A 25,422-nucleotide genomic window follows, 5' to 3' on the forward strand; every position below is an offset into this window, starting at 1 on the left:
GAATGATTGACTATCAAACAGTCTGCCAGAGACTGCTTGAAAATTGTTTTAAATTACAGCTTTGAATACAGCTTTAATACATACTTTATATGGGTATGTGCAAACCCATATGTAAGTAGGTCAATGTGCACGTAGGTGTTTACATTTACAGGGATCTTCCACTAAATCTTGCTGGCATACAGTGTATTAAGTGTAAAAACAGATTTGCATTTGCATCCATAGTAGCAACAGTTGTTAAAACAGAATATACAGTAGCACTGGTTATTCCACAGGTAAGTGGCAGTAAAGCAAACACATTTTTCCTTAGTAGTGTAGACTGTACCTCTCTAACGCAAACCCTGCCTGATAAACACTCATTTGAGTTGATTCCAGAGGGCAACTCTGCAGGCAATCATCAGCTACCGTGTTGCAGATCAGTGAACTACTAGGCTGGTACTTAACACAGGACATGATGCGAAAGTCACTACAATCAATGGCATACACAGAAGGAAATATACACTGTGTAGGAGCCTAAGTCTGTTCATGAAGCCAATAATCCTGTGATTGATGAAGGCAGTTGTCTTGTGGTTGGAATCCTATTGTCCTGAAGCGATCATACGTTGGAGAGACATTTCTATGGATAATCCAGAATGCTTATAAAGGTCAGTGCTGGGGGTTTTAATGCACCATGAATTACAGGTGCTTAGAGTTCTCTTAGGACTGAAGCCTGTACTTTAATTTTGGGTATGTTTCAGGAGCATTCCATTTCATTAACTAAGCTGAAATTGTTCATTGCAATAGTCAAAACTGTGACATAAATGAGAGACTGTAGCAGGAGAAACAGCTAATGGGGTAAAGCCAGGGGCAACCCTGGGGATGGCACTCTGCAGTACCTGAGGAGACTGGGTGTGATGGTGCTTGGACACAGTAAACTCTCCAGAATTGTTTCTAGCAGCTAGACTGAATAATAAAGTAGGCTTGCCCATAAATTAGATTTCTGTGAATAAAAAGTGATTGGATGTTAAAGTCTTAACTTGGGCCATATGCTGAGGGAAGTTTTTAATAATTTTAAGAAAAGTTTGCTAAATGAGTACTTGTGGCACATAATCTCTTTGTGTCAGTGGCACCAAATAGCTGCTGCTGAAGTCTGAAATTGTGCTAACTTTTTAACTCCTATAACTAAATTAATAAAAATCTTTAAAAAAGAGAAAGTGGTAGACAGGAAAGATTTGATATTACAAGTCCTGAAGCAAATCTAATGAAGTTATTGCCCAGACATTTTATCAAAAAGGGCTGCATGGATGTCTTGTCTAAAATACAAAATCAGTAGCAAGTTATTTAAAGATGTTTATTTTGGATGCTGTGACAAACTACAAGGGCAAAAATGAAATTGATGCAGTATGAGTAGCTCCTTCATTTCATGCTAATACTAGGATATTGGTAAGTAGAGGATGGTAAAAGAGGGGAATGAAAATTATTTTTAAATGATGCCATTCAAGCCACTAAAAGTTTAGAAATTTAGAAAAGTATTTAAATTAAAATCTGCCTGTTCTGGAAGCAGATGTGGGAGCATGGCATTAGCCTGAGTTGGTTGTGTATTTAACTAGTTGTTTCCTCCTTTTTCTTTGGAGTGATTGAAGACTGTTTCCTAATTACATAAATGTCGTTCTGATCAGTTTTTAAAGCATACTGTTTGAAAATCAGTGGAATCTTGGTGTTGGTCTTCCCCAGCCATCTAATAACAGGAAGATGTCATGGATTGAATCTGTCTTGTAAGCATGACAAAACACCAGGCAGGTGCAATAACTTCTGTCCTGGCCAAATGCACAACAGATGAGTGAGAGCAGCAGCTGGTCTGTGTCCTTCTCCTTCAGATAAGGACAGAGGGGATCTACACGGAAGTGCATCTTTCTTTTTATAGAGGGAGAGATGATAGATGTCATGGTGATGAAATGGGACATCCTGGGACATGTCAGATGCCTTGTTGAGGCAGCAGGATTTCTGCTCTTAACTGTAGTTTCCATTTCCTTTCCCTGACAGCAGTGCACAGCTGTGCCTGCATTTGCCCCTCTGAACTCATTCCACCCCTCTGCCCTTTCACTGTTATTTGCCTCTCCCACGGCTCAAAGCTTTCAGCCCTTCTCAGCTACCTACCCTCATTTCCCAGTTACTTTGCCAAGTGCAATTTCCCTTCTTCAATTTCAATCAAAAAAAAAAAAGTCTGCTGCCTAGTGACACCAATGTAACAGCAGATATGTGTTCTGGCAGTCACACTATCCTCTGAGTAGATCAGTTCATTATTCAAAAATCAGACATGTAATACCTCTGAATCCCAAATGGACTGCCCCTGGGAATAATAGTAATCTGTTAATGATATAACAATTCAAAGGACGGCATGTTTTCCCTTGCTCAGAGGGAATGCCACTTTGCTGAGACTTCCTGGGCACAGCATCTCTGACCCACTGTTGAAGCCATCTGAAGGTCAAGTCAGCAAGTGTTCATTCACCCAGGAGCCTGCAGGTGGTAGAGGAGTCTGTACTTCTGAATTACTCTTCATGACTTATTATCCAGCTAACTTTGCTTTAAAGCATTAATTCAGTCAGTCAGAAATATTAGGGGGCTATTTTCAGATGAATAAAAAGGAAAAAGAGTTCAAGAGGTGGGAGGTGCCATGGAACTGCTCCCAAAATGTGGTTTCTTTGGAATGAGAGGCAGCTGCTTTTTAAAGGGTTGTAGGTTCACAGATTACTTTAGAATACCTGCATGAAAAGCTTAGTAGGTAATGGTCTCAGGTTGTCCTTTTTTCCTTCACCAGCTTCTATAAACACTGGGAAGAGTGGGTGAGCTCTAGGGTAAACTCCTCATCTGAGGCACACTGAAAGTTTGGAGGAGAGTGCCTTTATTTGGAGTTGCGTGGGCAACCCTTTCCTAAAACTAAAACCAATGCACAGTATGTTAGAAAGTGAGTTTTTCTTTTATAAGTGTGAACTTTCTAACAAGGTGAGCTTTATGTGACTGTGCTCTGGTATTCCATCTCTCACTTCCTCTCTTCTGGACCTCCACCTTCCATGTTTTGATCATCTTCTTTCAGGTTACTGAGAGGCCATAAACCCAAGGAGAAGCGTTGGCACAGAAGGGACACTCCAGATCAAGAGAAGTGAGAGCATGAGACAGCTTTGATTGCCTTGTAAAATCCAGCTGAAGTCTGAAATTATTTTTCCAAGTGCCAGTTAAAGTCACATCTGTCATTTGCCATTTTACTTATCAGAAGTAAATAATTGAATAAGTTTACATATGAATAAAATTCAAAGATCTTCCTTAGAGAGTTTATAAAGGAATTAGATGGCTACATAGGGAGACATGGAGGAAACAACACCTGTGCCAGTTCTGCTTCACCACAGCATCAAAAAATGAACAGCATCAATTTTGCAGATTCAATGCAAAAACCTTGTTGTCTTAGGAAGGTATATACTGCTTTACAAATCAAATGTCCCCAGAATTAAAATTTTCAATATAATTTTATCTCCTTGTGAACACTCAGCCATGAAAAGATTACTCAGTAATTCCCAGAACCTTAAGGTCTATTGAAAATATTGATACAAATATTAATTAAATCTTCTGACCATTATGTAAAGAGTAGCCTGAGGAAATGAGTCTAAATTGCTGAAAAATACAGTAACAGTTATGTCAGGACAATAAATCACCATTTATTTATCAGTCAATAAGAACCATAGCTAATGGCTGACTAAGCTCATTAGGGTTTGGTGAAGTACTACTTTTTAAACAGAAGTTAAATTGTTAACCCATATTTTTTGCTAGCAGGATCAACAACACATCATGGCTTATTTTCTCCACATAAATCACCTTTCAAAATGTATATATTTTGAAAACAAGATGCAATGTCCTGCATTTTCTTAGATGGCTGGTCAATTTGGATTTTCAGTAATGATTGCTGGATTAAATGGAGAAAAGCTTGGAACAGGAACCCTTGTGATTATTTTGCATCTGTTAAGCTAAGACCTATTTTGAATGCTTCCGATATCCAGACTAATCCCTGGGGCAGGGGAAAGAGAAATATTTTCCCTTAATTTAGAGAGGACTCCTATCCTCCACAAACTTTCTTGCTTTATGACCTGTGGGAACCTGAACATCAGATTGGCTTTGGGTTGGTAGCAGGGATTTGCCTGGGAGGAGTCACTGGAAAGACATTACATGACATTTTACCAACCTGTTAATGTTCCCATTTTGGCTGCCAGACTCACTTGTTGCTGCTATCAGTTTCACACCTCCCACATTAAACAGAGGGAAATGAGAATTTTAGGGTGCATGCCATGTTAAAACTTTCAGTTATGGACACTGAGTAGGTGTGTAAGGCATCAGTGAGCATAAGATGTGTGTAATGATGCTGTTGTAATTTCTTGTTAGACTCACTATTTCACCAAAGCTTTGTTTACTTTCAATATTAACTGACTTTTTAGTTTATTTAGTAGTTCAAGACCTTTATAATAAATCAGTTTTCATTTTGCATTTACTCTTTTTACTGGCCTAGAAGAGAAATAATTCTCTTTCAGAGATAAACAAATTACTGTTAGGAAAACTTTCCCAGAAGACAATCACTACCTCAGCTAAAATGCAGTTTCTGCATCCCTTTCTTTCCTCTTGTCCTCCCCTTTTCATAGTCAAAATTAAAACTGGAATAAAGAGCCTGTTGATAACACCACACTTTGCAGGGCTGCTGTGTCCCTTACCTGCCATTCTCCTTTGTCCCTCAGTGTCTTTGAGGGCATCCAACACCAACACTGGTGGTGTCTGTTCCTTCAGATGCATGATTAGCATTGTATGGAGGTGATGAAATTTTAGTGTGAATAGCATGATTCATAAAATAGATGCACAACTTGTGCTAAATTGTACTTTTAATCCTCTAGCACAGATATGGATGGGACTTCCCATTTCCTTTAAAAGCAGGCCACCTAGTGCTTGCAGAGCTTCAGCACATTGAGAAACCCATTGCCAACACCTTGGTTTGCTCCCTCCCTCATTTGCACTCCCTTTAAACCATGGAGCTTTCAAAACACACTATACCATAGTGCAACTTAGAAGAACAGAAACTTCAGGTTATGATTTTACATGCCTGTTCCCTGTCTTGCTCTCAGCTACTTACTTAGCCCCAGCACTGGGTTTTGTCAGACCTTTCTGTCAACCAGCATTATCTCCCTAATATGGTCAGGAAGAGCCAATGAACTTGACAATGCCAAAGGGATCTGCTGAATTAAATCCAATTATACAAGGATCTAGCAAAAGGGCTGGCCCAATGAGGAGGTGGTACTGGGAGAAAAGAGGAATGACAAAAGAGAAAGAGAGGACAATATTCCCCTCTCATCACGACCAGCAAGTTGGCAGAAACTGCTTCCTCAGATTCACCAGAAAAAAAAGAGAATGACAACTTCTCCTTCTCCAAACTGACACCAATACACTGTAAGAGAGAAAAAAAAAAAGCCCCAGTCCTTTACAAGTACTATTAAAAAGTCATGAGCTAAGTATTATCCATATTGGAATGTGACATCTCCAAAGAAAGCCAAAAAGCACAGCTTGGAATGATGTTACTAATTCTGTAGCTGTACGACAACACATGTAACCACTGTCCCGGAAGATACTTTATCCCAGCATTTTGCTGGAGGTTCCTTTCCTCCTCCTAGTGAGACAGAAGGAGAAGACCAACCATCTGCTGTCGCTTAAGGTCCTGTGGCACTTCTCACAGAGTGTCTAAATTCTAATGAAGGTCAATCCTGCCCGAATTTTGCTTTGGATAAATTGGATAAATCTCTCGGTGAGAGGTGAGTTTGGGATGATTTGTGCATATGTAATAACTGTAAATACTGAGCTACTCAGCCTTTTGTAAGGTATAGCATAGCTGAATTGAGCCCTGCATGGCTGCCAATGTATTTGATAATATTCTCCCTTTAATGTATGGGTTTAGCCTTTCAGTTAAAGGGAAAAATAAACAGTTTTTCATTCTAAACTGATTTTAAAGAAGTGCAGAACTCCTACTTTCATTAAAAAAAAAAAAAAAGGAAATTTAGCACAAGCTAGATCAATCTCTTTCATTAAGATGGACATTTCTAGAAACCTTCTGTCTTAAACTGTAAAACTTGAGAAAATTACTACATGACAGAAGTTTTAAATAAATGTTTTCTATATTTGGTCTGCATTGGATAATGGGCACCTTCTTGCCAGACATCCTTTGTTATCCACTGTCAGAAATGGAACATGGGCTGGACTGTTGGATCTGGAATGGAAATGCTGACATTTCTATGGTGGTAGGAAATTTAATAGAAGAAGAGGTCTAAATAAGCTTCTTTCAATTAAAACAAACAAACAACAGAAAAGCTGTAATGGTGTTTCTCAGTGCTTTGTCCTGTTGGCAGAACCTTATTTTTCATTTAGGATCATCTCACATTAGATCTGTAACATCCTTGGTAAAAGGATGTTGGATGAAAAGAGAGGTGTGTAAGATCTCTCCAGATGGACATCAGAGAGCTTTTTGGGTTGTTGGAGGTTTTTGTTATATAGAGAATACAGTTAAAAAACCAGCAGTGCTTTATGTAGACATAGTGCATCAGTCCTTTTAAATTGGGATTTTCTTTTTAACGAATGAAGACATAATTTACAAGGAGCTGTAAAACACCACATCAGGATTGCTCTGGAGATCACTGTGGGGGGAGAATGTATGAAATGCTTTGAAGCACAGAGGGAAGAGGGTGCAGTGCACAGTAGCTTAAACTTAACGTTTTGCCTTCTTCCAGATGCTTCTGAAGCCTGAGGGACCGTAATGGTCTGTCTATACAGTACTCTCTTCCTCAGTGCATAATGTCAGCAGCACTCCCAGCTCTGACAAGTCTCCTTCACCTACAGTGTGCACAATTATCTTTCCTGAAAAGAACTGGAAAACATCCACACTAAAAATTTATTGTAATGAAATTTCTGTAGCACAGTGTGCACTTTCCACTCACATACACATATATACACTACCCTCAAATATACAATATAGCCATGCTAAATTGCAATTTATTATTTATATTAGTTATCATTTCAAATTTTAAAATATCTTAAAACTGATCACCTATAAAACTGAAATAAAGTATACTTGGAAATTCAGCTGTAACGTCATCCATTATATATCAGGTTTCTGCTGTCTGTTCAAGTGCATTTACACAGAAAATTATCCTCCCCTGGCACACTGACACTTGAGAAGAAGGGGACAAACCAAAAAAGCCTTGAATTTAAAACAAGCAAAAAAAGGGGAGATAAAATCTGTATGCTGGATCCTGGCACATTTCTCAAGTTTAGGCTCTTCTCTCATCACATACCAGCTATCAGTGTGTTCTAACACTGTCCCTCATATAAAAAGACTTCTATTTTTGAGAAAGGGAAAAACCAGCCATTCAAGGCTGCAGAGCTGCCTGGATCATGAAGGAGGCAGGAGAAGAAAGGGTGCCTTCAGGCAAACCTGACTTGCCATAGCCTGAGGGAACCAGGATGGGAAAACAAAACATTATACTATTTCCTAAAGGCGTCCTGCATTTCTTCCCCACACAAATAACTCTTATCAATCAGCTTTCAACCACAAAAAAAATCCTTTAGATGCCCTGAAAAATCAACATCATTTTGCCAATGAATAAGATAAATCAGATGAATTTACCCTTGTTTTCTGGTATTAAAAAAATAATAAAGTTAGAGTTGTAGAGGAATGGAAATCCATTTTCATTTTTCTCCTTTGGTATGAGATGTTTTCAAGGATATATTACTGAAGAATCCATTATCGGTATATTATTGTAATTTACCTTTCAATAAATGCATTATACTATTAAAGTCAGCCCATTAAGAATTAGATGGTTTAACACTTATGACTACCATAGACCTTTTAGCATAAAGAAATATGGATATTATAGACACTTCATCCACGAACTTCTTTCCTGCACCCCATCTTCACTGCCCCTGAAGAACAGAAAATCCCAGTTGGTCAATCCTTACCTAAATTTTAGTAGCAGGAAAATACGTAAGAAACGTTGTGACTGCAATCTCTCAAGCTAACCAACTGAAGGGACAGGCCTTAACATTTTCAAGTATTCAAAGCTGATGAACTTAAAAGATACTGGTACTTCTGGAAGCTTTTTGAAAGATACGGGAAAAAATAAATTAATACCTTTACAACACAGCTTTCAGGATCAAATTCTGATTTATCCATAGCATATCTGCTTTGTTATGCAGCTTATGACCTGGGCAGTTATCTGAAAACAAATATTACATCTCATTTTCCAGTCGTTTATAGATAGAACAGTGTCTTGCCAGTTGTAAATCATGACACATTGTTGATGTTCAAACAATTTTTATTTTAAAACAGTTACACATTTTCAAATATTCCTAATGCAGTTTCCTGCAACTGAGCAAACAATGGATTATTCCCCTTTTGACTGATGAAAAATGTTCTGATTTTATATATTTATATATACACAAATATATATATATTCCCACAGATTTAAAGCATGTAACCATGAAGACGATTAATTTTCGTTTTTAATTAATTACAAGAAAATTAATGCCTCCATGGTACATGGTCTACAGTATGCACTAAAACATGGTGTTATCAAGATGTATAATTTTAACCTACATTTTGAGTCTTGAAAAACTCAATTCACTCTCAGTATCAAGTGAGCTATAACTATTGATAGCACTATGGAACAGATGCTCTCTTTTCTATGTCACATTTTTGCAACCAAGGGTAAAGGCTTCTTCTTAAAAGCTTTGATCTGCTGTCTTACTGGTCAATGCAAAGTCATGCAGTTGCTTCTTCTGCAAAGTGCCAGGCTGGTTTGGTTTTTTTTCAAGCTGCACCTTGACTTCATAATAGAATATTACAGACATTATTGTGATCATTATCTACATATCTCTAGATGCTGAATTTTTAAAAATCATTCCAATTTAGACTCAAGTATGGTTTATCATTACCCTGCTCAACCTATTACTGACTCAACAGACTCCATACATCAGGAGTTCACAGTGTAATTATCACTCACAGCACTTCAGTTAAATGAGGAGTATTCTGGAAATACCTTTGAATGTTTACATTCTACATTTCTGCTCTGATTGATTTTAGGGACAGTTTAAAAATTAAATTTGTGTGATTCTCAATAGGGCCTGTAACACAGGCCCTGTAACAATTCTGAGCTAAGAAATTTTCCCAGAAAATTTTCATTAGAAAAATGAAATAGCCTTCCATGAAGGCAGCTTGCAAACAGCTACTCAGAAGTGTTATGGTGGTAGGGAAGAATTCACAGGATTTCTTTCAGATATTTCTGTTCTTTTATTTTGGTCAAGATTTTCTGTCTTTGAACAGTGATTTGCAAAGAAGTCTTTGGAAAGGAGTGTACAGTGACCTTTTACAATGGCAGCCCCCCAGGGTAAAAATTCCCTCTTTCTGACATGAGGCTTTTTGGGATTATTTGTATTACAGTGAGTTTCTATTCAACCATGTGAATGGAGAAATGAGGCACTCCTAGTTTGTCTTAGATAATTGTTTCCCTGACACTCTGAGGGGTTTTTTGGGGTTGGTTCTTTTTTTTCCTGGTGTTTGTTTGTTTGGTTGTTGTTGTTCTGTGTTTGTTTGGGGTGAAGGGGTTTGCTTTTTTTTGAGAGAGAGAGAGACTGAAAAGGAAGTTTGGGAGAAGCTATTAATAATTTTGCTGAAAAAATATCACCAAGACATATAAGGATGTGGCAGTTTCCAGACAGTATTTTGATGAAAAAAGACATTAGCATTGAATTAAAGTGTGCACATGTTTAAAGAGCGTTTCTGTTATAGACTGAATCAGAGCGGAAATTAAGTAATCTCTGAGCATGCAGCAATACTGAGGAAATTAAGAATCAGAAAGACTTAAATGACAAATGGCAGCAGTTATTTGTGCGTGGAATATAAAACCAGGCAAGCCAAATGATCATATTGAGACTGACTTAAACCTTAAACATATGCTCAAGTTATTTCATTTGAGATGAAGAGCACATTTCAAGATATGTTGCACCAGCACACAGAAAACTGTAACAAATCACACAGAAATGAAGAGGAAAGGGCACCATGAACAGTACATTAAACTATTTTCATTGTGGAAAAATACTTACTATGCAAACAATTTCCAGTTCAAGAATAAACTCTGTAAATCAGCAATAAACTGGGCCATGCTTCGAAAATACAGAAGTCAATTAAAAACAACTGACATTAAATCCACTTGGAATCCAGATGCTGTATCATCTCTGCAGTAGCTGAATTTGAGAGAGAAAACAAGTCAGGTCTATTTACATGTGGAAAGAACAAGATCTGAAATGTATCTCGGTAAAGCATCTGTTTCTCCTCTAATTTCACAGCAGGAATATTGGAGACTACTTAAATAGATGAAGTTGCAGAAAATTTAATTACCACTAAACATTTACAAGGAAATTCATTGTTCCCTGGAGTTACCACAGTTGTAATGATGATGGTGTATGACATCTCTGGCCTTTAAAGAGGAATTCTATGCAGCAACTAGTTGGAAACAACCTAGGAAAGTGTACAGCTTGTACAGTATCTGCAGAGTTAAGAAATTATAAGACATCCTATAATACAAATTATCTAAACATTTGAAAAAAGCAGCTGATATCTTTTATGATGGTAACATAACTGTAAGCTGCAAGAAAGCAAAGATATAATTTTTTTTTACAAAGTTGTCTGATACCTTTCCAAAAATACACCAACAGGGAAAAGTCACTCAAGTATTGCAAGAATTCTGTGATAATGTTTAAGGTTACATTCAGCAAACAGCACTTGAGCACAGCTAGTTCTGACAAAAAAAAGAGAGCTCGCCATATTGGTGCTGACACTAACACTGCCAACTACCCAGGAAAGATCAGTATTTTTTCCCTAGTTCAGAAATGTATTTGCCTCATTATTGTATTTTTGGCAAGTTTGTCTTAACCTAAATTAATTCACAAACATGGACTGAAGACAATGAGAGTATGTGTTACCTGATAGTGAGTTTATTTCAGTCTCACAGGGTATTGCAATAGGGTTGGCAATACACAAGCAGACACTATGAGGTATTGCTGGCACGCAATGCCATTTGAATGCCAATCACAAAACTAGCAAGGAAGGGCACTCTGAAAACTCCCTCGTAGGCTTGGGTGCCATCATTAATCCTCAAGGAAAATTCAGTGATCTAGTCAGCTCATATTAGCAATAAATGTGTGCATAACTCGCAAGGGAAGAGCTGAAGAAATTCATAAGGAACACAAAGGGCAGTACAGTTATTGCCTCCTTTCCCGACTGTAGTTTATTAAGAGGGTTTGACCACCTTCTAATTGAGCAGATTGGCACTGGAAATTGTGAATTGTCCTGGTTCCCTCAAAACTTTCTGCAGAAGCTTTAGCCATGCTCTGGCTGTGGCTGCTGGCCAAGCTGGCTTCTTACTGTAGCTCAGCTGACTGGTTATCTGGCTCCCTGGCATCAGGCTGACTGCTCAGTTGGTTTCTTGGCTTCCCAGGCTTGTCAGCTGGCAAAGAAATAGATTGTTCCATTTTTGCCAGAAAAGGCTGCAGAGCCAATATATTTTGTTCCAGCACTCGATGAAACAAAATAGTGACAAGCTGGAATTTCCTGTAGAATAAAAATTTCACTTCCTAGTCAGCTCCAGTAATTATTGTATGCTCTTGTGTAACACAGTGACGGCGTTTATCACATCCTGTAAGCAAACACAATGCACAGAAAGGATGTGAATTCAGAGAGCTTTTCAAGGCTTTGGATTATAATCTCATGCCATCTGAAACTGTCTATGGAGTACAGTGCATCTTCTCATAAAGTTATTTTGTGACCCTTTCCATTAAAAGGCCTATTTAGTTGGCTCTGAGAACTCACTTGTCAGCAGGACATAACTGGCCAGCTGAGGGATGAATTTAGTATATAATCTGTAGATTATGCCCCTTATGCATATTGTTTTGAAAGACGACTTACACAGGTCACAGATCATACTCCAGGGAAAGAGAAGGCAGCAATAGCTGCAACATAGTCACATATAGAGAGATTATATAGGTTTTCACTGTTGATAAAAGGAGTTAAAAGATCCATAAACATGCAAATAAAAATGACTTCTGAGACAAGTCAAAAATGAATTCGTGAAACATTCAGTGAAGAGAAACCAAAAAGTGTCATCACATGATACTATAATGCCATAAACCCAACTCTTGTCAGAGACAAAGGCCATGGTCCAGCCAAGGCCAAAGAGTCATGACAAGATGACTAACAGAATTGCCCACTGAGACGAAGAGTTCGAGTTTTAAAGGTGGTGGGTATGTCAGAAGTGTTCTGAAGGAGACACTGGATGGGGCATAGCAAGTCAATGCCTGGGTATGCACTTGGCAGCAGAACAAGCTCATTTAAGTTGTTTCTGTTCTCCATTGTTTCTGTGCTATCTCCAGTGCCATGCTGACACATTTCTTACACTAGTGAACTGGATCAGCAAAACAGAAGGAAAGCAGATTGTTCTCTAGTCTTCTCAGTTCAGACTCATTTATTGCTTGATTCACAACTGCTCATGCTGGCACAGTCCAGAAGCAGTGCAGATGTAGGAGCAGGGAGCTGGACCGGGGAGCTAAAGGGTATTTTATAAATAGCAAAGCCACTAGAAGTTGTTCAAGAAATTATTGCATGAGCTATGAACTTTAGGTTTTTTCTTTTTTTTGGTCTCTTTTTTAAGTGAGGGGGAGAAGGGCAGAACATTATCAAGCATGGCAGATCCTTCCCAGCTTGCTGCAAGGGGATCAATGGAAAAGGCTTACACAGGTTGTGAGACAGGAAGAGTATGCTACACCTCCTGTTAAAGGTAGGAATACCTAAACCTATCTGTTGAAATATAAATTTATTTTGACACTGCAAAGATAAGAAGAGATTATAGTAAGAAGCCATGGGTTTTGAGCAAAAACAAAGAACTCTTTTCACCCAACATCTGAAGTCTTGACACATCAGCGATAAGCAAGATAAGCTAACAGACCTGTGAACGCTGCTGATAATCCCTTTTATTGCTTTGTTGAGCTTGCCCCTTGAGTAGTTGTAACGGTAGTGGAAAAGTAGTAGTCTGCCTACTTCCCCAAACCCTGTATATACTGAAGTTTGCATTCAATAAATGGATTCAGTTTGCTCACTGCTCACTGCTGTGTCCATGTGCTATGCAATAATTAGTTGTTACACGTATCTGCCTTTGAAAAGGCAATCCTTATTATAAGTGCAGCTTATAGGATGTAATTTCAAGTCTTGCCCAAACTTAATAAAGGTTTAGTTATAGAGGAACATTTTTCAGAGTTAGTATCATAAAAAAAACCCTGACAAAACATTGACACAATCACGCAACTTTGTAGTTTTCATGTACAGAGGGAAAAAATCTAAGTAAGGGACTAGGAAGAAAATGGACAGAATACTGCCATAAAGTCACAGACTAGTTCTTCAACACCTTTCATAGACCTGCCATTCAATATCTGAGAGAGATGACATATCAGTCAGTCTGACATAATCTTTCAACAAGGTGCTCCAAGCCAGTGATCCTGAAATATCAAGCTTAAAAGATAGGTGCAGAGTTAGGATTGTACCAGGGACATAACAGTAGTTTTGACAGAAAGATTGTAAAGATGCCTATTTTTCATACCAAATGAGCAGGCAGAAAACACTACAGGTGCATGGCCAGCTCTGCCCGATGCTGATCCCCATATGTGGACTGATGTCCCAGGCTGGGGCTGTCCCCAGCTTGCCCTTCCTGGCTGAGGTCAGCAGAATAGGTTCTGTTTGGCCAGACCTTGCCCTGAAAAAAATAAAATTAAAAGCACAGAAAATACCAGAGCCCAGAAACCAACACTCTACTTCTAAATTAAATTTTAAGAAGTGTTGTCTGACCAGACAAGTTTCCTGTGCTTTTACATAGACAGTATTTAAATCAATTGCAAAAAAAAAAAAAGAAAAATAAAAAAATCACTATTTCAAAGCTATGCCCATTTTTGTTATTGTATAAAAAATAACATTTTCTCTGACAAACAATGGTGTGCTGTGGGTTATGTTTCATAGTTTCCTGATAAGGATAAATCCTGATTTTTCTCAAGGTTTTGGCAGGGAGCCATAGTAACTCATTATTCTGAATACTCTAAGGGGAATTATAAAACAAAGGGACTAAAGGCTAGAAATTATTTTAAAGCGTGCTTTCTCATGTTTACATTGCTTCCAGAGCTATTTTGTTTTGGAACTTTTTTACTTATTGTTGATACATGACAAACAATGATACAAGAAAAAAAACAAAACCCTCTTACACAATTTTTAGCTTTCATAAAAACTGAAAAGGTGTTTCTAGGCATGGAGCTGGTCAAAAGAAGATAATTTGTTGGTTAGCTGGAGATATGCAAACTGTTGAAATGTCTTTATAAAAATGACAGTGTATTTCTAAGCCAGGCTGGTCTTGACGAAAAGACAACTAACTTGAGTTAAATTTGATGCAATTGTTCATTTACTTTCTTTTCATCCCACAGGGACCTGCAGTCCCTAGGAATATGAGAAACATTTGTTCCACACACTGTGACATATTTTAGAACCAAACCTTTGTTTCTTTTATCTATCTAGTACTTGCATGATTTGTTGGCTTTGTCTGCAGCTCGTTAGTTTTTATGGTAAATTCAAATGTAGTTCACCTACATGTTGCAAAAATGAATAAGTGAATATGCACCCCCTGACTTCTGAAGCGTTTAAAATGATTGCACGAACCAGAAACAGCCCGTGATCAAAGGCTAAATAGAAATACAAGCCACAGCCTAACTGAAAACAAAAGGTAGGCAGAACCAAGAATTATCTAAAAAAGTAATGGACATCCAGTAGCAAAATTTCTCATATCCTTTTTATAGGGCTTAGATGGTGCCCAGAAGGAAAACACAACTTACCAGGTGGTCAGGGAAGTATCTGTCTTCCTCTCTGTAAGGTGGGGCAGGTTAGACTTTGAACCTGCACCGTATGGAAAAAGCTACAAGGCATCTCAGGATTTTTTTCTTCCCTAACCCCTTCCCTAGCATATGAAGTTTGGGATTTTTTGTTTAATTTAGTTTGGGGGCTTTTCTGTCTTCCAGGAGCTGTTCCAAGCACATACTGACCTGTCTCCATCCCGTTCTGTTGTTCCCCTTCCTGAACTTCGCTCTCCTATGCCAAGTCCTAGAAAGGCCTGTCCCGATTCTGGAGGTCTCTCCTTCGGGCAGGGACACAGTTGTTATCCCACACTGCTAAGCCGATCCATTGTGCACCGCTCAACACGCTTCCTCCTCCGTGTGCTTGTTGGCAGGTCAGTGTCTGAAGGAGCTGCCCTGGGGAAACCGAGTTATGTTGGCAAGCTACACGAAATTACTGTTTCCACACAAACAAAAAGGAATCCCAGGCCCCAACAGCACCTACACTTAAACGCACATCATCGTAACTCATGAGGATGTGGAAATCAATGGCTTATTTGCTGCAGTGAAGAGTACACCCGGTGTTCAGGGGAATCCAGCAGCGGCGAGTTTAAACAGGGAGTCTGAAGGGAGAGAGGGAAGAAGGAGCAGGATCTCCAGAGAGGGTTCGTCAGTATTATCTGCCTCGTCTGGCCAAACCCAGGCTGTGCCTCCACCTCTGCGCCGTGCCGAGGCGGCCAGCCGGCCAGGATGGATGCCAGCCGCGATGGACGGATGCCGGCCGGGATGGATGGTGGCGGCCGGGATGGATGGATGCCGGCCCGCCGGGAGCGGCGATCCCGGGCAGCACAGCCAGGGGTCAGCGGCCCGTCCCGCCCGGCAGGCACACACCCACCTGGGAGCACCCCGCGGGACCGGGATGGGGGCAAGAACGGGGAGGGGGGCAGAGATCGGGACTGGGACATGGACCGGGAGAGGGGCAGGGGCAGGGTCAGTGAGAGGGGCTGAGCAGTGACAGGGAGAGACAGGGGAGGGGAGAGAGACATGGAACGGGAGAGGGTCAGGGAGAGGGCCTGGGGCAGTGACAGGGAGAGACAGGGGCGGGGAGAGAGATATGGACCGGGAGAGGGACAGGGAGAGGGCCTGGGGCAGTGACAGGGAGAGACAGGGGCGAGGAGAGAGACATGGACCGGGAGAGGGGCTGGGGCAGTGACAGGGACATGGACCGGGAGAGGGGAAGGGACAGTGACAGGGAGAGGGGCGGGGCAGTGACAGGGGCGGGGACAGGGACAGGGCGAGCAGGGACCCCCTTTCGGGGCGCGGCCGGCGTGGCGGCAGCGCGCGCTCATTCGCGGGGGCGCGCGCGAGGCGAGGCGCGCGCACACGCCGCCGACCCGAGCGCGCGCCCGGCCGCGGCTCTTTCCGGGGCGGGTCCCTGTTTCCCGCCAATGGGAGCGCGCGGCGGGGGCGGCCTCCCCGGGGGCGGGGCGGGGCCGGGCGGGAAGCGTCGCGAGAGCGGCGGCGCGCGCCGGGGGCGGGGAGCGGCGCGGGGTCCGGGCGGGTGGCGCGCGCCGGTGCCGCTCCGCCGCGGGGACATGGCCGCGAGCGGCGCGCGCTGAGGAGGAGGCGGCGGCGGTCACCGCAGGTAACGGAGCTGCTCCCACCCCCCGCACCGCCCCGCCCCACCCCGCTGCTGCGGGCCCGGTGCTGCCGGCCCCGCCCTGCCCTGCGGGGAGCACCCCGCCGGCCTGTCAGGCGGAGCTCGCTGCCACAGGTGGCCCCGGAGCTCCCGGCGGGGCGCGGGGCAGAGCATCCTCCGCTCCCTTCCCTTCCCTTCTCCGAGGAAAGGTCCGCCCAGGGCAGCGCGAGTCCCGCGGGCCCGGCCGATCACCGGGTCAGGGCCGGGGGTGCTGCTGAGGCGCAGCGTGGGGCTGACACGGCGCGGGGGTAACGCTGCGCCTCGGCCCCGACACCCGCGGGGGCTGCAACCCACCCCCCCGGGGTTCCCCTGGGCCGCGTCTGTGTGTCTGTCTGTCCGCAGCCTCGGCTGGGGACCGAACGGTTCCTGCTCGCGTTGTTGTGGTCGGTGCTCCTTGTTCCGTCCTGCGTGGTGTGGGCTGCGGTCGGTGCGCACGGGTTAAGTGAGTTCACCCTCTTCTCAACATTTTGCTTTTAAAGTGTCTCCTCCCACTCCCTCCCCACGTCCTCCTCCCAGTTCCTTTCCACCCTCGAGGGAGGAGGAACTGCGAGCGTTCCTCCTTCGCTTTTTTGGCTCTTTTGAGGGGCTTTCTTTAGCTTTCCGTATTAGAACTGAAGGACCTTTCTCCGGTTTTGCTCCCAAAAATCCAGTATACAAAAGGAAATAAAAAAGTGTGAACTGTGGATCTGAACTGTGTATGGATTATAGCCTTGTAATTGAAACTCCGGTGTATTGCCAGAGTGAAATACCGAAGAAAAAAGCCCGCTTAGATTGTATCTGGAAAAGATAAGTGATACTGAAATAAATGGTAACACAATGCTCAAAATTTATCCATGTTACACTTGAAAGACTCTTACATTGCTTCATATTTGTAAGACTATTTCAGTATTGTACAGTTAGACTTTAGTGATAGATAGCACCAATGTTTAATGAATCCTTGAGAATCTTAAGTGATTTGAAATAATGTTGGTCCCATTTGTCCAGTGGTATTTCTTGGTCTGCAGGCGAGGTGATTTTTTGGTGGGCATAATAATTGAATTACACCATCTTGGTTGGTGTCTCATAGTTCCATATCCTTCAGGGATTCTTTAAAATCTGTTGGCAGTTGAAGAAACACATTGGTAAAAAGTCTTTTTCAGTGTGGAAAAATAATAGATTAGATTATTCCCACTTTCAATGAATCATTTAGTATGATATAATCTTTAAAAAACCCCAAGCAAACTACACACCAAAAACTATGTCCTAAACAAGGTGTTCTCTGGTAAAATTTTCTTTAAGGGGAAGTAAGATTACTTGAGACACTGCTGCAGCTTAGAAAGTAATACACACAACTTACTTGGTGTAGTTCTGTTATGTACAAAATACACAGCAGAATAAAGTACAGAAATTTAACTGCACAAGCCACGAAATTTGAGTAGTGGATATAGGATGTATTTGAGAATCCAGCCCCAGGACTGGGGGGAATCTGTGAGTGATAACTGTAAGTGATGACCTAGGCAAAGAAAATTAAGGGTTCTTTTGAAAATTGGTGAGGCTTTGTATTCATGTCATGGTTCTATATGTGACAAAAATACAATATAGAAGAATTAGAACTAAACAGGAAAAAGGGAACCCAACCTGTCATGAATGCTCACAGTCAATGATGTATTTCACTCCCCACTCTTGGTGTGGGTATGGCTGTAGTCAAGACACCTTGTGTGTTATAAATGGACTTAGAGACTGTCAACCCGGTTAGTGAAACAGAATAACCTTTAGAAATGAAAAATACAGAAGGATCCATTACATTATTCTCCCTGCTTGTCAGTGTAGACTTGTTTAATTTGGTTTTCTACAGCAATTGTTTTGATAAGGTTATAGATGCACATACAAATCAACCATGGAATCAGGCCCAGCCACCATGAATTTACAAAAAGAAGGTCATGTTTGACCAACCTGATCTCCTTGTATGACAAAGTGACTCACTTGGGAGATGAGGGAAAGGCTGTGGCTGTGGTCTGTCTTGACTTCTGTAAAATGTTTGACACTGTCTCCCACAGCATCCTCATAGAAAAACTGGCTGCTTGTGGCTTGGATGGGAGGACTCTGCGGTGGGTGGAAAACTGGCTGCCTGGCCAGGCCCAGAGAGTTGTGAATGGAGGTAAATCCAGTTGGCAGGTGGTCACTAGTGGTGTTACTCTGGGCTCAGTTTTATGGTCAGTCCTGTTTAACATCTTTATTGATGATCTGGATGAGGGGATTAAGTGCATCCTCAGTAAGTTTGCAGACAACACCGAGTTGGAAGGCAGGAAGGCTCTGCAGAGGGATCTGGACAGACTCAACGGATGGGCTGAGGCCAGTGGTATGAAGTTCAGTAAGGTGAAGTGAGCCTGCACTTGGATCACAACAGCCCCAAGCAGCACTACAGGCTGCAGGAGGAATGACTTGAGAGCTGTTTGGTGGAAAGGGACTTGGGGGCACTGGTCAGCAGCTGGCTGAACGTGAGCCAGCAGTGTGCCTAGGTGGCCAAGAAGGCCAGTGGCATCCTCGCTTGAATCTGGAATAGTGTGTCCAGCAGGACTAGGGAAGTGATTGCCCTTCTGTGCTTGGCACTGGTGAGGCCACATCTTGGATCCTATGTTCAGTTTTGGGCCCATCACTTCAGAAAGGACATTGGGGTGCTGGAGGGTGTGCAGCGAAGAGCAACAAGATTTGTGAAAGGACTAACTAGAGAACATACCCGACCTGGAATGGCCGACGGAGCTGTTTGTTTAGCCTGGAGAAAAGAAGGCTCAGGGATGACCTCATTGCTCCCTGCAATTGGCTGAAATGAAAGGAGGTTGAACTGAGGAGGGAGTTGGTCTCTTCTGCTGTGCCTGCAGTGAGAGGACCAGAGGAAATAGCCTTAAGCTGAGAGATGGGGGAGATTCAGGTTAGATACTGGAAAAATTTTTTTCACTGTTTGAGTGGTCAAGCATGGGAATAGTTTGCTGTGGGAGGTGCTGGAGTCACCACTCCTGCAGGTGTTTAAGAGGTGTTTGCATCTGGCTCTGGGTGATACGGTTTACTGTTTATAGTGATAGTGCTGAATTGAATGGACAGTTGGCTGGATCATTTTGTAGGCCTCTTCACTGATGGTTTTGTTTTTAAAATATTTTTAAATTTCACATTTGGAATGAATCTTTCAAATGTCAGTGATTAAGCCTGGCTTTTGCAAATCATCAGCAGAGTTCTCTAGCTGCTTCAGGTCATTTTATTGAAGGAAAAAAAGTACTTTTTCTTTAAAAGAAAGATACCTATTTTTAATGTAGTACCACTAAAACCAAATTTTTTGAAACGTAGGAAACATAGTTGTGCAGTATTGTCATTGTGTAGAATCTTGTATTTGAAATTTAATTTTAATAAGTACATTTTGCATATATTTCAAATTTATTGGCTGGACGGTTCAAATTTCTTGTATCCTTTATGTGTTTAACATAGGTATGCACATGTCCACATATGCCCCTGTACCTACTGAGACTTGTTCAGCACATCTGCACTTTACAGAAAATAGATAAATGTTCTTTCTTTCTGCCAGCTAATGATTGTCAATACACACTGACTTATAATAAATTTAGGCATGAGATAAACTTGTATAAAGAGATTAAATCCATGGTAAATTTCCTGTTGGATTCCCTTAAGCTGATTATTTAATTTTGATCCTTACATATATTCAAACAAGGACATATATATGTATATATATATATATATAGAAAAGCTAGGTAAATGCTTCTTGCATGGTTTGATGAAAAGGGTGTTCTCAGCAAATCACTTGAAAAATGGATTTATACATTCATAGAATGGCTTGCATTAGAAGGGCCCTTTAAAGGCCATCTAGTCCAACCCCCCCTGCTGAGCAGCAACATCTTCAACTGATCAGGTTCCTCAGCTGTCTGTTCTGACCTTGAATGTTTCCAGGGATGCGGCATCTACAACCTCTGGACAGCCTGTGCCAATGCCTCACCACCTTCATTGTAAATTATTTCTTTTATCTAATCTGAATCTATCCTCTTTCTGTTTCAAACTATTCACTCTTGTATTAAACATGCCCTGCTAAAAGGTTTGTCCCTGTCATTTTATAAGCCCCATTTAAGTATTGAAATGCTGCTGTAAGGCCTCCCTGGAGTGTTCTCCAGGCTGAACAACTCCTTCAGCCTGTCGTCATAGGAGATGTGCTCCATCCCTCTGATCATCTTTGTGGCCCTCCTCTGGACCCACCCCAACAGGTCCATGTCCTTCCTGTGCTGAGGACCCTGGAGCTGGATGCAGCCCTGCAGGTGGGATCTCACCAGAGCAGAGTAGAGGGGGCAGAATCACCTCCCCCAACCTGCTGGCCATGCTGCTGTTGATGCAGCCCATGATACAGGTGGCTTTCTGGGCCATAAACACACATTGCCAGCTCATGTCCACCTTCTTGTCCACCAGCATCCCCAAGTCCTTCTTCTCAGGGCTGCTCTTAGTCTGTTCATCTCACAGCTTGTATCAGTCCTGGGAGCTTTCCCAGCCCAGGCAAAGGACCTTGCATGTGGCCTTGTTGAACCTCATGAGGTTTATGTGGGTCCACTGCTTGAGCTTATCCAGGTCCCTCTGGGGTGGCATCCCATCCCTTAGGCACAGCAAGCACCCCACTCAGCTTGGTGTCATCTGCAATTTCGCAGAGAGTGCACTTGATTCCACTGTGGAAAACCTGTGTGGAAAACCAGATTTTCCTATAGGTGATTTTTCTTAGGACAAGGAGTGTCTAAGACTATTTTCCCAATATGGTTAGGTTTATAGTGGATTAGCCATTTAAGATGGAGCAGTAGGGACACGTGAAGTGGGTCTCTTTTTCTTGCTTGATACTATTTTGTGGCTTTTTTTTCTAAACAGATCAAGTTTCAGCAGAAGAATTGTTGTGTTTTTTAATCTTCCATTTGTAGTTTACTGTGAAATCAGTTTCTTACTTGTAGTTATTATATATAGTATGTAATCTGTCTAACATGTGCCTGTTTCACATCATTGGCTTGATTTTCCAAACCAGACATCCAGTCGAGTGGTATGCTGTGCTCTAGAGATTAAGCTGTTGCAGTTTGTTTGAATAAATGTAACTCTTTTTCTAAGATTCTCTCAAATTCATCTCTGTGAGGAAAGCACAAATCAAGGTGAAATGGGAATAGATGTGCCTAATAATAATCTCTTGCTTTTGTATTCTTGAAGAGGCTTTATTTTTATCTGTGCTGGGGGTGGAGGAAGGTGAGGAACACAGTTACTTGATGGCAATACTGATCTTCTTATTTAAGTTACTTATACTCAAGAACAAACCCATATAAAGATTTATTTCCCATGTAAAAGTTAGATATGTGCTTGAGATGAGATCAAGAAAACCTTTCTGGTCAGTTGTGTGAAGATGACCTGTGCTCTGGTGTCTTGGTGTTTTTTTTTATTTTTTTTATTTAACAGTCACTTTTACATGCATTTTCTCCTTGCCTGGCTTATTTTGGATAGTCTAGGAGTTCTTTTTCCTGGTTGAATTGTGTGACTATGGGAAAAGCTGAAATATTAAAACTTCCATAGGACTTAAAAGCCCAGCACATGCTTTCTGTCTTTAATAACACCCTATATTTATTTCCTGGTTTAGGGGATATAGAGATTAATGAAACAAACTAGATTCATTGCTGCTGGTTGGAGAGGGAAAATTGAAGAAAACATTTTCATTTCATAGCTGGGTTCTTATATTCTTGTTGTTAGAACTAGACTTGAGATCAATAAGGGCAGCTGACTGGAGCAGGAACTCTTGTGACCTACTTCACTAAAGTGCTGGTGCATTCAACTTTGGTCCGCTGTGTTTTGCCAGCAGGGCCTGGACTGCCCAGGGCAGGGCCAGAGGACAAGAGTGTTGATCCATGTTAGCCTGTGGTACCTCTGGGTGGCAGAAATTACTGGGCCAGTTGGTTGAGTGTGTAGGTTGCCTCTCGAGGTTGTTGAAGGGCAGTTACAAAGCGTTGCACGTGCAGGAATCTGCTTATAAACTTTCAAGGGTACCAGTGACAGTGAAACAATGTTTAATGTAATGTTCCTCCTTTCCCCCCCTGTGCAGCCTTGAAATCTGGTTAAACAGTGTCCCTTACTGCAAAGTGTGTGTTCTGTATTTCGTGCTGGGTCATTAACACAGTACTTTTTTAAAGGAAACTGTCAGTATGGATGGTGTGCTGTTTAATCTTTCTCGGTTTTAAAATGCTTTTTAATTGTTTTTAATTATAGGTTCTTGTTTTGTCTACTTGCATTTTCAAAGTGGGCACAAACTGAATGAGTAAACATAAAATAATCAAATACAATTGTTTTTTGTAGGTATTTTTGAGCTGACTTCTTTCATCCAGTGCCAAGACTGGTAAGATCATGGACATGTACGCCAGGGCTCAGGGCAATCAAAGGAAACCAAGGATATCTGTGAAAAAGGTAATTATCTGTATTTAAATTAAAAAATACTTCAGAGCTTTTCAGTCTAATAAGGAACCAAATGAACTGGTTTGGTTGAAGTTTTGAGAATGGATTTTGTCTTTATTGTGTTTTAATTTTGGTTGTCTAACATTTCAAGGAGGGAAAGAAATTGTCTTTAGTTCATGCTTTGGCGTATTTAATGTAATTGAACTGGGAGACAGCAGAATTTAAGAAAGGGGTGCATGCTTTTGTTTTTCAAAGTGATATGATAAAATCATCATGCATTCATTTCCTGGAATTTGCCTTGTGCATTGGAAGATAGCTTTTACTTTCAAGCAGATTTTTTGAGTTTATATGTAATAAATTAAAATGCACAGTCTTCATTGAGTTCTGTCTTAGGGCTTACATGTAATATCTTTATCTTTCGATCTCCGTTTCTTGTCTAGTTTATCCTTCTATTTACATGAACATATAGGAAATGCCTTGGTGAAAAAGAATATATGTCTAGCACTTACAAAAGGTATTAGTGGTTTTTTTTTCCAGTGGTAGTCATTTATTTATTCTTTTAAATTTTGTCACTTTAGCTTGGAGAACATAAATACTCTCCCTCAAATTTTCTTGCAATTTCTATAAGCACTTACTGAAATGAAAGTTGCAGTTTATCCTGAGGGAACGAATTTATTTATCCAATTGTATTTCTCAAGGTAGGTGAGAAATAGATGAATATTTAGATGATGTCTGTCCTGGTTACTAATGGCTTCTTTATTTGCAAGTTGCTGCAACAGTAAGAGGAGAAGCTGAGCAAGGAAGCATCTTGTCACATGAAAATTGCATTATTTTATTTTATAAGCAGATTTTATTGTTTGAAGGAAACAGTGTGTGGTGTATGTCCCCCAGAAACTGAAAGCAAAGGAAAGTACTGTGAGGCAGTGAGTTTTTCCACTTCCTGACACGGAACATTAACATTTGTTAAGCAGTTTGTAATTATGGGTGATGTTCTTTAAGACACACAGTATAAAACCTTGTATTTATGAGAACTCTCCAGCACAAAGAGTTCTTTAACTAGAGGTAAATAATTTTGCATTCTTAAAGTTCTTTTAAAATCTGTTCTTTATTTATTTATCTGCTTCAATGTACAAAACACAACAAATATCACCCTCCCCAAATGCTGCCCCAGGTTTTTAAACCCATGAGTTACAGAAACATCTTTCTAATAATGACAGTGACCAATGATTCCTCACTGATTCTCACAGTTGTCTAAAAGATTAGCTCTGTGACCTGCTGTGTTAATTGCCATTAAGCATTCTGGGCTGTATAATTCTAGAAACATGAATTTGATACTTCTCAAGTATCTTGCAAAATTCTACATTTTCATACAGCGAGGCTCCAGTGTTTTCATCTGTGTCTGCCCCTTCTTGATGTTTTCCCAGAGGAGTGGCTGCTTAGATTATGGTGTGGAACTTTCTCTCTCCTACAGCCAGGCAGTAGGGTGGTTGGAATTGCACTGTTTCATGTTCTGTTGATTGACTGAAGGTTGCCATCTGATTCCTGTCCTCTTTGTAATACTTTGTGACAGTTAACAGGAGTTGTTGGACTAATAGCTCTTAAAAGCCTGTGCAAAGTTGTGGTATGCACATGGAAAACCTGTTTCTATTTTTACAAAATTACCTCAAAATATTCAGTCCACTAAAATTGAAAGTAGTTGCACTATTTACTAAAACAAATTACCTGCTTTTGTTGAAGATGACCTCTTGTCTTTACCTAAACTGAGCTGATAGTCTTGGGAACTTTCTGGTTGTCAGTTTTTGATGTAGTTACTTGTCCTCTAATCTGGGATTGGCGAGAATTTCCTTTCATTTTTTGTTGGATTGGAGGATTTCTATGAAATTGAGTCAAGTCCTTTGCTGTCACAAGCACAATTTTGATAAGAGTATGAAAATGTTATTAAAAATAGTCACTCAGTTAATGAGGGGAGAGTTTAACACCCCCATCAAGCCTACTGCTGGTTTTAAGTCTTTTTGCACTTACTGCAGTAATATTTAAGAATATTATGAATTTCAGGCTGAAGCCACTCAACAGCAATTTTATACCTGTTTGTTCATGGATGTCATTGTTCTTCCGTTTAAATGATTTCTTTTCTTTTGCTGATGTTCACCCTTATGTTTTTCTTTACAATTGGTGGCCTGTCCTCTGTTAGCCTTGGTTTTTGGAAACTGTGTAAACTAAGGTTTTAGTCTGCTTTTGTATGAAAGCCTCTGCATTCCAGTGATTATCCTTCATAGTCCTACTTTCTGTGCTTGTTGTGAGTTAATCTTCTTTTTACA

At 41.0% G+C, this 25,422-nt stretch overlaps 1 protein-coding gene and 1 long non-coding RNA gene across 5 annotated transcripts in view; one reads left to right on the forward strand and one right to left on the reverse strand.

Moving 5' to 3' along the window:
- Positions 1 to 13,720: 13,720 nt before the first annotated feature.
- Positions 13,721 to 16,144, reverse strand: LOC139679199 (uncharacterized). The gene is made up of 3 exons (XR_011699159.1): positions 15,473 to 16,144; positions 15,178 to 15,384; positions 13,721 to 13,850 (listed from the first exon to the last, which is right to left on the reverse strand). It is a non-coding gene; the product is annotated as an uncharacterized lncRNA (long non-coding RNA).
- A 369-nt stretch (positions 16,145 to 16,513) lies between these two features.
- AKAP11 (A-kinase anchoring protein 11) overlaps positions 16,514 to 25,422 on the forward strand; it is a 41,227-nt gene continuing 32,318 nt past the window's right edge. For all 4 annotated transcript variants that reach the window (XM_071550580.1, XM_071550600.1, XM_071550589.1 and 1 more), the window contains exons 1-2: positions 16,514 to 16,612; positions 23,009 to 23,116. In XM_071550580.1, coding sequence (XP_071406681.1) covers positions 23,057 to 23,116 — 60 coding nt within the window. In that variant the 5' untranslated portion in view covers positions 16,514 to 16,612; positions 23,009 to 23,056. The remainder of the gene's footprint in view (positions 16,613 to 23,008; positions 23,117 to 25,422) is intronic.

The sequence above is a fragment of the Pithys albifrons genome, chromosome 1, assembly GCF_047495875.1.
Source record: "Pithys albifrons albifrons isolate INPA30051 chromosome 1, PitAlb_v1, whole genome shotgun sequence".
In the NCBI taxonomy this organism is placed as follows: Eukaryota; Metazoa; Chordata; class Aves; order Passeriformes; family Thamnophilidae; genus Pithys; species Pithys albifrons.